Source organism: Mastigoproctus giganteus, chromosome 8 (genome assembly GCF_048544385.1).
Source record: "Mastigoproctus giganteus isolate SK-2022 chromosome 8, ASM4854438v1, whole genome shotgun sequence".
NCBI lineage: Eukaryota > Metazoa > Arthropoda > Arachnida > Uropygi > Thelyphonidae > Mastigoproctus > Mastigoproctus giganteus.
This window is the reverse complement of record NC_143582.1, coordinates 111287906-111302928: the sequence shown is the minus strand read 5'-3', so window position 1 is coordinate 111302928 and position 15023 is coordinate 111287906. Positions and strand designations below refer to the sequence as shown.

The following is a 15023-nucleotide window of genomic DNA, read 5'->3' as shown; positions in this document are numbered from 1 at the left end:
ATAACGCACTTCCTCGAAACAACGGATGATTATTTGTCGGGGTAAAAGAAAATCACTTTTGTAATTCTCGAACTGGGCGCTTACTGTTGATTCACAAAGATGTTCAACCTACGGCCTACGAGGAAAGTGAACTAAAACAGCATTTTAAATTTTATTATCAGAAAATTTTTCTCATTAAATGTTTTGTTCAGTAAATGTAATTGTGTATTGCACTTAATAAAATTTTCGAATATTTTCAATTTTACTTTTACGTGCAACAAAATATGGAAAATGTAACACTCTGAAGAAATCTAACTTTGAATTTTTTTTTAATACGATCACTGTACGGGAAAAGGTTGGACACGACTGCATTAGAAGGTGGGCCAGAGCCCATTGGGAATACTCCTTGATCTGCTCTCTCTTGACTAGCACGACTCCTCCATATATGGGACACGTGGTCGGATAGGTTTTACCAGGTACCACTAAGTTGTAGAATGCTTTAGCTCTCTTAATTCGCGCAGTAGCACTAATTGCCAAAATTGCCTGAAAGCCAGAATTGCGAACAGTGCGTACCGAGTTAATTCTCTCCTAATCTTTTCGCTATATAAAAATTTTCTTCGCTCAGCGGAAACTATTTTAAATGTAACTTCCAAGGGAAATTCAAAAAAATTCGCTATAAAAGGACTTCGTTAAACAGAGACTTGACTGAGTAATTTAGAATTATAAAAATGGTTATACAGGTTTATATAGAAAATATCTTAAAAACAGACAGTAAAAAATGCAAATTTAGTTAAATAATTTTAATAATTTTAAGGGAAATTCAAAAAAATTCGCTATAAAAGGACTTCGTTAAACAGAGACTCGACTGAGTAATTTAGAATTATAAAAATGGTTATACAGGTTTATATAGAAATTATCTTAAAAACAGACAGTAAAAAATGCAAATTTAGTTAAATAATTTTAAGCTTATTTGAATAAACATGTGAAAAAAATTTACGGAATATTACAAATTTCAAAGTGCACTGCATCCAAATATCACAAGTCACTGTTAATAAAGGTTCCAGTATGCCATATCATTGCATACCATCCCAAAAATAAGCACTATATATATATATATATATATATATATATATATATAAAAGCTAAATTGAAATAGAATAATTGCTAGTAGCATAGCAAACCAGTAAAGTGAAAATGAACTGAACCACTAAAATAACAATAACACAAAAATATAGGGGGGGAAATAAAGGGAGGGTAGTGTTGAAGCAACGTTCCTAAAATAATTTAGAAAATTAAGCCAATTAAAAGAAATTTGGCGATGCCCCCTAGTAGTCACCCGTTTTTGAATAATGTGAAATCTCACTAAAGTGGAAACGTGGACTAACAACATTACATGACCAAATAATTAATAAAATGAAATAAAATAGATCTCTATTTAATTTTTGGATTAATTGGATTATATTTACATTGGGGTAGTGTGACGATGTGCTAATGCTGGATTTGTACCGCCATCTATAGCCTAATTTGTTTCTATATATTTTCAGTTCAACTATTGTTTTGTCAGTGGTGTGGTTTGGCCATGCGAGTACTAGGCTTTCTGTCTTATTATTTTTCGCTGCATAAGGACCACCGCTATACAAATTTATTGCATTGGCGGTTTGATCTTAGTATCATTCCATCGTTGCATGGATTTGTTTAGCATTCGAAATGCAGTGATTCCCTGACTATTATTGGCCTCGTGGTCCTCTGTCAAGATGGGGCATAATGGTCAGTCTATTTTATTTCATTTTATTAATTATTTGGTCATGTAATGTTGTTAGTCCATGTTTCCACCTTAGTGAGATTTCACATAATTCGGAAACAGGTGCCTACTAGGGGGCGCACTGCCAAATTTCTTTTAATTGGCTTAATTTTCTAAATTATTTTAGTAATGTTGTTTCTTTTAATCTTAATTTTCTGAATTGTTTTAGGAACGTTGCTTCAACACTACCTCTCTTTCTTTATTCCTCCCCCCCTATATTTTTATGTTATTGTTATTTTATTTGGTTCAGTTCATTTTCACTCTACTGGTTTGCTATGCTACTGGAAATTATTCTATTTTAATTTAGCTTATTATAAGCAACATGTAGTGGAATGTGCTTTTCTGCTGCCACTGATGTTAGCTTTTCTACTATTTTTTCTTATTTATTCTTAATATATATTTTTATTAATTTTTCTCTTTTTAATTTTTGGATTAATTGGATTTTATATATATATATATATATCCGAGGGGGTTTTGATAAGTTTCTGGCCTGACAAGGAAAAAATTTGAATAGATGAAAATCCTTTTAGTATGTTGCTACCCAATGTCTCATAACATGTGCAAAATTTAATTCATTTCCTGATAGTAGTAATTTTTTTTTACAGGTCTGAAGTGACCATGGCGACGCAAAGTGTGAGTTTTTCCAAAGTTGAGAAGAGAGCCGTCATCAAGTACCTCTTCTCCAAGAAAATGGGAGCCAAAGAAATTTATGACGAATTGAAACAAACAATGGCCAAGGAGTGCCCTTCATACAGCACAGTGAAATCGTGGGTGGAGGATTTCAGGAGGGGGAGAACAAGCACAGAAGATGAGGAAAGACCAGGAAGACCCAGGACCATGGTGACTGTGGAAATTGTCGTAGTGTCCACGACCTGATTCTTGCAGACAGGAGGACGGGTCTGCAATGTGTAGCAGACACCCTAGGCATCAGTTTGGAGTGGGTGCATTACATCATGCATGAAGAATTGTGTATGAGAAAACTGTCTGCCAAGTGGGTTCCCAAACTCTTGACAGCTGATGACAGGAGGAAAAGGGACTGTGCGAAGGCACTTTTGGACCGTTTTTTTCAAGTAGTGCAAGCAATGTTATTCAACGAATAGTGACAGTTGATGAAACACCATTGTACGTGTATGATCCTGAGACCAAAAACCAATCCACGCAGTGGTGCCATGATGGATCACCACGACCCAAAAAATTTTGCAGACAGAAATCTTTCAGGGAAAGTGATGGGTGTGATATTTTGGGATTGTGAGGGGATAATACTCAGCCTGGAAAAGGGCACCACCTTGAATGCTGAACATTATGTGGTCATGTTGGACAAATTGCATGCCGCTTTGAAGGAAAAGAGGTGGGGAAAGTTGTCAGAATGCATCCTTTTCCTCCAAGACAATGCTCCCTGCCACAAAGCCAGAATTGCAATGGAGAAAATTCATGATTTGCAGTATGAAATCATTGAACATCTCCCTTATAGTCCAGTCCTTGCCCCCTCTGAGGAATATTATCTATTCTTCAAAATGCACCTCAAAGGTACTACATTTAGGGACACAAGAGACGTTTCAGCAGTAGATGGGTGGTTTGCAGAAAAGACAAAACTTCTATTACCATGGAATAGAATTGCTGCAGGAACGTTACGCCAAGTGTATCAACCTGGAAGGGAACTATGTTGAATAAAATGACATTCATTTGAAACTGGCACCATGTTTTCTTTCTGATGCCGTAAACTTATCAAAACCCCCTTGTGTGTGTGTATATATATATATATTACTGAAATTACATATAAAAATTAATACAAAATGCCAGTAGTATGGCAAAACTGTAGAGCAGAAATTTAACATAAACCTAAAATTAATCATAATAGGGAGGGAAGAGAATGGGTAACGAGACAGAAACTGTAGCCGTAAGCCTCCAAATAATTTAGAATATAATTTAAATCCAATTCAGATAAATCCATTTTAAAATTTAAAATATAAAACCAATTGTATAACAATTTAGTGGCACCCCCCAGTAAGGTTCCAGTTCCGAGAAACATGAAATATCACCAAAAGAGACTAATCAAAATACTAAAACAAAATAAAAATAGACTGACCATTATGCCCCATATCGACAGAGGACCATGAGGCCAATAATGGTCATGGAATCGCTGCATTTTAATCGCTAGACAAATTGTCGCATAGGTGAACCATCGAAAGACCTATCCACCCCCTCCTTCCTCTGATCGAGCCACAAATGCAGAGGATTTGCATAGCGGTGGTCCTTATGCAGCAAAAAATAAACAATAGAACAGACTAGCACTCCAGAACAAAGCCACGCCACCGACATACTGAAAGCTTAACCAGCTATAACCAGCTTATATAGAGATAGAAAAAATATATATAGATGGCGGTACAGGTGCAGCTTTAGCACGTCAAACATTAGAGGCAGTAAAATACACATCCTCCACATGATACCCAATATATTACTGAAATTACGTATAAAAATTAATACAAAATGCCAGTAGTATGGAAAAACTGTAGAGGGAAAATTTAACATAAACCTAAAAATTAATTGTAATAGGGAGGGAAGAGAATGGGTAACAAGACAGAAACTGTAGCCATAAGCCTCCAAATAATTTAGAATATAATTTAAATCCAATTCAGATAAATCCATTTTAAAATTTAAAATATAAAACCTAATTGTTATAAAAGTATAACAATTTAGCGGCACCCCCCAGTAAGGTACCAGTTCCGAGAAAAATGAAATATCACCAAAAGAGACTAATCAAACTACTAAAACAAAATAACAAACGATTAATTACGAATAAAAAAACTTATTACAATTAATTTTTAGGTTTATGTTAAATTTTCACTCTATAGTTTTGCTATATTACTGGCATTTTGTATTAATTTTTATACGTAATTTCAGTAATATATATATGTATAAAAATATGTACGTACGTATGTATAAAAAAATACGTATGTGATAGTATGAACCAGAGCTGTAATGCTCAATACGTTCTACATTGATATCAATATTCGTAAAATTATAAGAGAAGTTTACCTCAATATAATACGTAGAAAACTTCTGTATGTTACTCTCCAGCAATTAAAACAAAAAAATTGAAAATCTTACATTACAGTAAAAAATAATTAAAATTCTTACACAATTACAGAACACAATTAAAAATCAATCTAACATAATCAAAAATTAAAAGAAATTTAATGAAAAAATTGCAAAATGATGTTCCTTCCTGAAGCTGACAATGTTTTTCGACCGTATGTCAGTCGTGATCACAGGAACGAAAATTACCAAATAGGGGAGAGCATGAAACTTAAATAGGGATTATTTGTCTTCATGCATATGCTTTTATGCCCACGAATCGGAGATTAGAAATGGCCGGCGAGCATTAACAGAGTTCTCGTGTAATTTAATTTTGACAGTTTCTGCAATTAATAGTCTGGTATAATTACATTGGACACTAAGTATTTTGGCCTTGTTAAATAAAAAAGTATGTTTTTCGTTAACAGCATGAAAGGCTAATTCTGACGCTGCTGAACGTCAGAATTAGCCTTTCATGGGAAGCACAAACTGAGGCCACGTGTTGATTAACATGAAAATTCAGAGGAAAACGCATGGAACTTTGGTACGATGAGTTGCAATAACCGCAAGAAATGTTGTATACAGGTCATTTATTTGTGTTGCGAATGAGGAAAGGACTGTTGATGATTAAGCTTCACACCAGCCGGAAGAGTGCCTCCGTAGCCAGTTGGGAAGGAGCAGCATTCCGAAGCACACACTTCTTGATTAGACCGGGGTTCGAGCCCATCACCACCAAATACGGAGGATGCAGAAAGGTCAAGGGAATGACCACCGCATATTCCTGGAGCAATATGGCCTTAGTTGCTAATGCTCCTAAAAACTAAACAACAACCACCAGCCGGAAGATAAATAAATTCAATACTGTAACTAAAAACACTTTATTTACAATAAAATAAATATAAAATAGATATATATTTACAATAAAAATAAATAACACTGATAAAATATACTAAAAGCCTAGAAATTAAAAGCGATAAAATTTGCTGTAGCTTTCGGAGGCAGCAGTCTCCTTCCTCAGCAGCATATGTCTTACCATGCAACACATCCTTAAATAGCAGATCCATGCCACATGTCACATGGTTCCACGGTTGGAATTTTCCATTTGGGGACCGGGACCGGAAGTGGCTCGGGAGCGCGTTAGCTGAAACCATTCATCACGTCCAAGAATGACGGTTTCCAGGAGCGGGTGTAGACGTACACCTATTAATCCCTATTAATAGTATTGCTAGCTGCCCCAATACGTAAGCTCTCAAGCCATTTATGGTCCCAGAACTCCCATGCATGATCTGTGATGACAGCATCCTCCGGGGAAATTTGTTGTTGTTTCTCCCAGAAATGTTCTGCCACAACAGACTTCCCATAATTTGCGGACTTTATTGCGTTTACGTGCTCCCCCAGCCGGTCTTTCAGTTGCTGCCCCGTCTCACCCACATAACACACCCCACTGCTGGCATCTTTGGATATGGGGTCTTTAACTTGAGATATCGCTGTGTGCAACCTCCCACCTGGGAGTTGCACACAGCGTATCTGACACCCCCGAATTATACGTGCAATGTGGTCTGAAAGGCCCGGATAGTAGGGAATGTATGCAGTGCTCACAAGGGCGAACTGCTCATTACGGGTGGACCCTACTCCTCTAATGGCTGTCTAACACCCTCTGGGGGTAACCGCACTTCTTGAAGTCTGCTGTGACCTGAACAATTTCATTATCTTTATTCTCGGAGGTGCTGCAGTGGGATCCCACCCTATCTATTAGAGCCTTGACCACACTGTTTTTGTGTTGGCTGGCCTGTGCCGAGGTATAATGGGTATATTGATCCTGGCACATCGGCTTTCTAAATACCTTGGACCTAAGCCTACCACCTTCCCTAATTACCAACACATCAAGGAATGGCAAGGTTCCCTCTGCTTCCACCTCTGAAGTAAATTTGATAAAAGGGGAGAAACTATTAAGTACATTGACTACCTGATTCTCCCTTCCCCTTTGTATAATGGAGAATGTGTCATCAACATATCTCCTCCATCTGCGCATGGGAAATTCCGAATCCCCAAAAATCCTGACTTCTAACTCCTCCATAGCTAAATTGGTCACTATGACACTAATGGGGAAACCCATGGCTGTGCCATGGACCTGCCTGTACATGACATCTTGGACTACCATAACGGTACTAGATAAGCAAAACTCCACTCCTTCACAAATGTCATCAATACTTAGAGGTGACCTGGAACTTAACAATACATCCTTTTCTAAGGCCCTTCTAACACACTGCAAACCAAACTTAATGGGAATACAAGTAAACAGTGACGTAACGTTGAAAGAAATCATTATCTCATCTTCCTGTAAAGTCCACAAATTCCTTACTGTTCTTAATGACAAAGCCAGAAAGTCCTACTATGCATGCAATTAGCTTAGCTAAATACTTAGATAAAGCATACGTAGGACTGTTAATAAATGATACAATAGGTCTGAGCAGTATACGTACTTTATGTATCTTTGGGAGCCCATAGAATCTGGGTAAACAACATCCAGCAGCATGTAACGACCAATAGACCTCCTTAGATATCCATCCTGACTTTTGCCAACGTTGTAAAAGGCTATTCACTTGTCGTTCCCAACGGATTACGGTGGGTAACTTTGTATGTAGCGGTATCCTGTAATAAAGAAGACTTGAAATGAATTACAAAAAAAAAAAATTAAAAAAAAAAGTGTTATTAGGTTCACATTACGATATTTTCACATACCTCTATTTTTTCCTACGTGATGCAAAATACGTTTCCACAAATTTTTTAAGTTTGCACCGGCCAGCAAAAACTTGCATAAAGTCGAATTTCCATAAGTCGAGTATTACGTAAGCCGGGGAGTTCCTGTATGTATTGCTAATGGCTTGAACTTTATATTACATATTAACTATATATCAGAGAAGGTGAAGGAATTTATTGCAGTGATCTCAACAATAATGTGGTTGGAATGGGGGATAAAGGGGAAAGCCCTCCATTTGATTTATGATTGTATTTTTCTGCCAATTGTTATGTATGGTGCATCAATCTGGGTTGGCCATGCAATCAAAGTAAGCAACACCAGTAACCTCTATTCTGTACATGGAGTTATGTTACTCAAAATAGTTATGGCCTGCAGAACAGTTTACACAGAAGTGGCATTTTGCCAGCTAATTTGCAAGTGTTAGTTGGCAAAATGCCGCTTGATTTGCAGTTAGTGTTTAGAAGCCTATCCTTTTATTTGAGAAGAGGTATAAAATCTGAGTTGCTGGACATCGAAATTAACACTTTTATTTGAGAAGAGGTATAAAATCTTAGTTGCTGGACATCGAAATTAACACTTTAAATGACTCGAGAAACGAAAAGAAGAGGATTTGGGAGCTCCTTTTACAAAAATGGCAAAACAGATGGAATTGTTCGGAAAAAGGTAGAATAACATTCAAATTTTTCCCTTATGTTAATGGTGTGAATTATATTAAACCGATTTGGTTAGCACCAAATCTACATTGTACATTCTTACTAACAGGTCACAGATCATTTTTTTCTAAACTTGAATAGTCTTGGAATCGTAGCAGGATGCAACTGTACATGTGGTGATCTGGAAACATGGGAACATGTTCTGTTTAATTGTTTGGCATATGCTGATTTATGTTTGGATTTACTGAATAATGTTGATAAAATAACTCGTCTGGTGGATGGGATTGAGCCTGTACTTATTAAAACAAGGGAAAATTTTATTGCCTTTCAAAATTTTACAAATTCAGTTTTCGTAAGAAGGAATATACTTTTGCAGTTGGAAGAGTTAAAGTTGAATAATGGATGAATTGGTGGACTGTACCCTTTTATTTACATGGAACAGTATCTTATTTTTTTATATAGGAACAAAGAAAATTCTTTGCAGAGGTGGACAGGATGTGGTACTCTGTTTCCTTAATGGGTGGGTGTCCACTTCTGCTCCTGCCAATGCAGTTGGCAAGAAGCCTTAGTTGTTGTTTTTCTTGGATATGATCCTGTAATAACACTTTCTTCCAGCTTGGTTTTGCTTGTTAATATGAGTAACTTCTGTTGAGCTCTCTGACTGCTGGTAGATGGCTGTTCATTGAATTGTGTGGTGCCTCCATAGCCAGGTGGGCAGGAGCAGCAGTGTGTAGCACATGCTTCTTGATTAGACCGGGGTTTGAGCCCGTGATCACCAAACATGGAGGATGCGGAAAGGTCAGGGAATGACCACCGCATATCCCCAGAGCAATATGGCCTTAGTTGCTAATGCTCCTAAAAAAAAAACAACAAATCATTGAACTGTTTATCTTTTGGAGATTACTGGCAATGATGAAATTGCTTATTTTGATTTGATTGTCTAAAATTAGAGTGAAACTATTGTCAAAAAGCAAATCAGAATTTAAAAAGTGATAAAAAGAAAAAACTATTAAAAAAAATTGGTAACATAAGCCAGTATTATCATTAGTGGTTGGACATTGACGGAATTCATATTGGTGACAATTTACCAATGAGTGGTTTTGAGATGAGTTGATAGTTCTCCATTACTTTGCAAAGAGTAGAGGTAATGGGATGATAATTGTAAGGGAATTATTTTTCACTCTTTTTATGAGCAGGCTCAATATGAGCAAATTTCCAAGCATAAGGAAAAAGACCAGTGGAATAAGAGAGTATGAAAACAACAAAAAACTGCAACAAGCTTTGTAGCATTGGTTTTAAGACCAATGTGAAGGTTTTTTGGAATGAAGAGTGTTCAGAATTCCTTTTGACACCTTTCTGTTTCACAGTAGGTGTTGAGTAGTGAATTGGGTGAGATTAGGAGGTGATTTTCCAAGACTGTTGATCTAAGAATTAAAAGTAGATTATCCTGACATAATCTTATCACAGATATTACTTCCTATGAAGTAATATTGTGATAAGATTATATCAAAAAATTCATTATATTCTGCATAAAAAAAACAATTTTGTCTGTCTTTGTTGGGTGAGACTTTTTGTCTCCCTTCTTGTTTTCTTCCATTTGACTACTAACTCTGCTTAAATCACAAATCATAGAATAATGATTTGTGATTTAAGCACAAATCAAGAAAAGAATCCCATGTTTGGGGTTCTTTTCTCAAACCCAGTGCTTTTCTTTATTCCCCAACCTTCCTAAAGCATTTCATACCATATTTAAAAAATTCCTTTGATATCAAAGCAAAGTATGTGAACATGGCATTTCTGATGAACATTATTTTCCCTGAAGACTGCATTGTAAACTTCTGAATATGTAGTAACCTTGATGCTGCAGATATGATACCTGTAAAACTTCTTATTTTTACAAAAAAGTTTCTTGATATTGCTACATAGTCTCAGCATTAAATATGCACACTGTCATGATGAAGCAGCACCTATGCAGTTGGCTAAAGAAAGATACTTTCCTTTGCATTGCACTGCTCATGCATTGTTGTTCACAGTATATTTTGGTTGTGCAGGGCTACCACAGTTCAAAACAAACTGTCCTGAATAACATACAACTCCCAACAAAACCTTCCTTGGATGGAGATTGCCTTTTGGCTATGTTGAGGCAGTTCTCTGTTGCTAATCCACTATCAGTCCTTAGGTGTTGTGATAAAGTACTCATTTCTTTATCTGCAAAACCCTGAATGAACTTCTACAGCTAAAGTGCATCACTAGATAGGAATCTCTGGAACATTTCTTCCATTTAGATCCTCCTCATAAATATTTGAAATATTCCTTCCTTAAATTCTTAAAGCATTACGGGCTTTTCCTACTTAGCACTCTTAATTGGGAGAGCATAACAACAGAGCATGAAGTGAACTTGTGTTAAGTTGGGGAGGGGGAGATTTGTTCATAGGAAGTCATGTAAGTAATTTTAATTGGTTGGTATGACCAGTTTTCTGGATGATTTTAAGGCACCATTTCTATCCTCCAGAGTTGCTGATTGCAACATCAGCAACTCTGGAGGATAGAATCAAAATATGTAGAATGCTACAGTGGGGAACAACTGTATATTCTTCAATGAGTTCAGCTGACACTTTCATGTTGTTTTTAATGTTTAAAATATGCAGCACTGTTAACTGATTAAAACTGATGACTTCTAGACTGATGACTAAAATGATTCCGAAGCCTAGAAATATTTCATGTAATATGTACATGAAATATCTTAATTATACATATATCTTTCATGTGCATGTAATATGCACATGAAAGATATATGTATAATTAAGATGAGTTTTGCATTAAAACGGGCATTACTTAAGATGACCTGACGCATGGGTGTGAATGAGGTTTTTTTTTTATTTTTTACTTCTAAAACTATCAGATTCTAACTACCACCGGCCTCCTCACGAGATATGGAGTTGAAATGTACAATACAAATCACATTCGTAACTGATTAATATTAGCCTTAACAAAATTCGGATTCGTCTGAGTTCTGCTGAGTTAAATCGTATCGTTCAGATATTCCATAGAATATATTTAAGACTTGTCATTTTAGAAGATGTAGTTATATGCTATAAATAATATTTAACATCTTACATGTACAACCCTCTCCAAAGTATTCTGACACAGTTCCAAAGATGTTGCATAATGCATGCCAACTATGTGCAGAAATGGATATAAAGGTTTGTGGGAAATATCAGATATCCACAACTGTATCAGTTTGGCTAGGGGAAAATATGAAGAACTAAGATTGTCAGTCCTGATGTTGGAGTTCCATATGTCAACAGGATTGCCCTACAAGTGCAGGAACTCTTTATATATTGCATAAGTTTATTAGTTTTCATGGGATAACTGCAGTTTGCACACCTCACAAAAATGAATGCCTTTTTTGTTGCCTTTAAGTGCTACACTTAAAAAAGAAAAAAAAAAATGGAAAGTTATTTTACCAGCACAGTAATAAAATATAAATTATGTCAGTGTTTCTATGTATTTTTGGTTAATTATTTTTATTTTTTTTTTGTTTTCTTTGTCTTATGGATTTGTGTACTATCTGACACAATGAGGTTGAGAACTTATGGAGCAGTGTATTGCCCATTTTTTGTACTTCCAGAATAATGGAAGGTTTCTGTGAAATGATGAATTGTAGTACACACTGTTCAGATATGATAGTCTGAGTGTAGCTTGTGAGAATTCTACTTTCTCCTAAGGATGTAAAGAATTCTGGGAGAAGTGTAGTGGTGTGGGCTAAGCTGCTCCTCCACTGATCCCCTTCCTTCCACAGCTTGAAATTTTTGATAACTCTAGTATCTTTAGTTATATGGAATTGGGACTTTTTGTATTTCAGCATGATAATACTGTTATCATAAATTATCATTATCACCTTATAAAGCCATTTTTGGTGTCTGAGTACTTTTGGGGGTACTTTATTGCATAACCTTACACCATTTAAAATTTTCTCTTAACAATTTTTATACTTGATTACCAATTTAGGCTTTTAACCATTGGTTGAATATTTCATCTGATAAGTGTCATCTCATTGGAGAAGTGGTTCAGATGTTGCACAATGCCAGTCTTTTGTAAGTATTAGTAGTTTACACTAGTTTTTCACAGCAATAAAATTATTATGATTGCTTGTGGGAGATGTTAAAACTGAATAATTTTGCATTTAGAACATTAAGTTTTTTTCAAGAAAATGGCAAAGATTATTAATATAAGGATGTAAGAAATATCAAAAACTTTGAGCTGCATAAAAGCTTGTATTGCTCTCTTTGTATGTGTAATAAGTAGTAACAATAATAGCTGTAATTAATGAACACTTTTTTTTTATTTGCCATATTTTTTTCAGTTTTACATATGCAGTTTGGATACAGTGTACACTACTTACTGCAATCACAGATAATGTTATTACTTTTATGAATACATAGGAAAAAAACTGTGTTTATTACAATCAGCACTTCAGCTTATGTTATTTTTGCCTTATTGTGGTATGCACATGTTCAGTGGAAGTGATTATGTAACATTCCGATTTGTTCTTGAATTCTGACACGTTTTGTGGCTAGTTACTGATTTTGCCTCGTACATTTCGAATGGTTGTTGGTGTCATTACTCTGTGAAAGAAAGTATTGTACTCCTAGCAATCCAACTTTTTTACTATAGAGCAGGGGTTGGCAAATCTTTTTGGAGACTGGCCAAATTGGAAATGTTTTTAGGTCTTGTGGGCCAAGTCAGTAATACAAAGCAAAACCATGGATATATAAAACAAAAAAAAAACAGCATATTTTTTAATCATTTAATATTTTCCATTAAGAGCATACACAAAGTTCAATATAATTCTTATTGTAATGGTGTTACAAAGAATCAATAAGAGCCACGAAATTCTTTTTTCTGTGACAAAATTAAAAAGTCAGACTCTGGTTCAAAATGTGTGCTTCCTGTAATCAAAATTGACTGTAAATGTTGATCAGTTAGGAGCGACCTATAAAAACAGATTTAGCATACTTCATATTTGAAAATGTCTTCTCACATGGAGGCGCCTCCGTAGCCAGGTGGAAAGGAGCAGCAGTGCGTAGCACACGCTTCTTGATTAGACCGGGGTTCGAGCCCGTCACCACCAAATACGGAGGATGCGGAAAGGTCCGGGAATGACCACCTCATATCCCGGAGCAATATGGCCTTAGTTGCTAATGCTCCTAAAAACCAAATAACAAAAACAAAAAAAAAAACAACTTCTCACATGGATATGTTGTGCAAAGTACTGAAATCAATCCCCAAGCAAAAGATTTTAAAGTATATCAAGAAGAAATTTGTAAAAGTCAGTTAAGTTTCCCTCTTTCAACATGTCATTGGACTGCAGGTCAGTTACTTCCAGTTGAAGATCTGATGGGAGGTCCTCAATAATACAGTCAAATGGATTTTGAAATATCCTTAACGTTTTTGAGTTTTCATCAAGGTCAGAAAAACGCTGTTGAAACAGTAGCTTAAGATCACTAATTATGTCTTGAGCAAATTTGAGCGGAAATGGAGAGTTCACTTGTTGCTTAAACTTTTCACAGCATTTTGTGTGGGTAAAGCTGTTCATCATCAGTTGGGATTGAAAAAGGCAAATTTATGTCAAAATGCTTTCACTACAGAGTATGTCACATATAAGTGCAGTTTTGCCTTCCAGTTTGAGATTGAATTCATTAAGAAACATCAAGTCTGCTGAAAGAGCTAATTTCCACAACCATTCACTGTTTTCAAGTAGCAACTGAGGGCGATTTTTCTCATTCAGAAAAATTTCAATCTTATTCCTAAGTTCAAAAAATTGAGAGATAACTTTACTGCTGCTAAGCCACCTCACTGCAATGTTTAAGGCAAGTCGGTATATTCAGCTTCTATATCTTCCAAAAATGCCCGAAACTGACGATGGTTGAGTGCATGAGATCGAATAAAGTTCACCGTTGATACGACTGGTTCCAAGACACATGAAAGATCCAAATGTTTTTGCAAAGTGCCTGCTGATGAATAATGCAGTGAAACACCATGGGTTTTGTAGATCCTGCACTTTCACAAACTTTGTAGATTTGTCCAACTAAACCTTTTCCTACACCACATATTTCTTCTGCCATCAGTAGTAATACACTTCAGAAGTTTCCAATCCAAATCGTAGTTAATCAGTATTTTTTCAATTTCTTTGAAAATGTCTTCACCAGTAGTTGTTCCATGCATGCTGTTCACAGAAGCTAATTCTTCAGTCACTTCAAAGTTAGCATCAATTCCGCAAATGAACACGAGCAACTCCAAAATGTGAGACACATCTGTTGACTCATCAAGAGCCAAAGAAAACCACAGGAAATCTCGTGCTTTCTTTTTTAATTGACACATAATGTTGTCTCCTATGTCTTCAACTCTCCAGTTATTGATTTTGCTGAAAGACCTATATTCTTGAATAAATCTACTTTGTTGGGACACTTCTTCAACAGTTGCTATCATACAAGATTTAATAAACCATCAGTGAATGGTTTTCCTTTCTTAGCTGACAAATGAACTACTCAGAAACTAGCTTTAGTTACAGCTTCAGTTTTAGCTTTTATCCTCGTGAAAAATGATTGTTGTGATTAAATACTCCATTTTAAGGCTTTGTATTTGTCTGATCTTTTTCCCCATGAGATGAGAACAGTGTTGAATGCTTCGTTTGGTAATGTCTACATAAGCATTTCAATAGTTTCTCTGAATATTATGCATAATGCTTTGC

At 35.8% G+C, this 15023-nt stretch overlaps 1 protein-coding gene across 4 annotated transcripts in view; it reads left to right on the top strand.

The window, feature by feature from the left end:
- The window catches only part of qm (geranylgeranyl pyrophosphate synthase quemao), a 262140-nt gene that overhangs the window by 83929 nt on the left and 163188 nt on the right, over nucleotides 1–15023 (top strand). For all 4 annotated transcript variants that reach the window (XM_090379637.1, XM_090379639.1, XM_090379638.1 and 1 more), the window contains exon 4: nucleotides 12281–12366. In XM_090379637.1, coding sequence (XP_090235763.1) covers nucleotides 12281–12366 — 86 coding nt within the window. The remainder of the gene's footprint in view (nucleotides 1–12280; nucleotides 12367–15023) is intronic.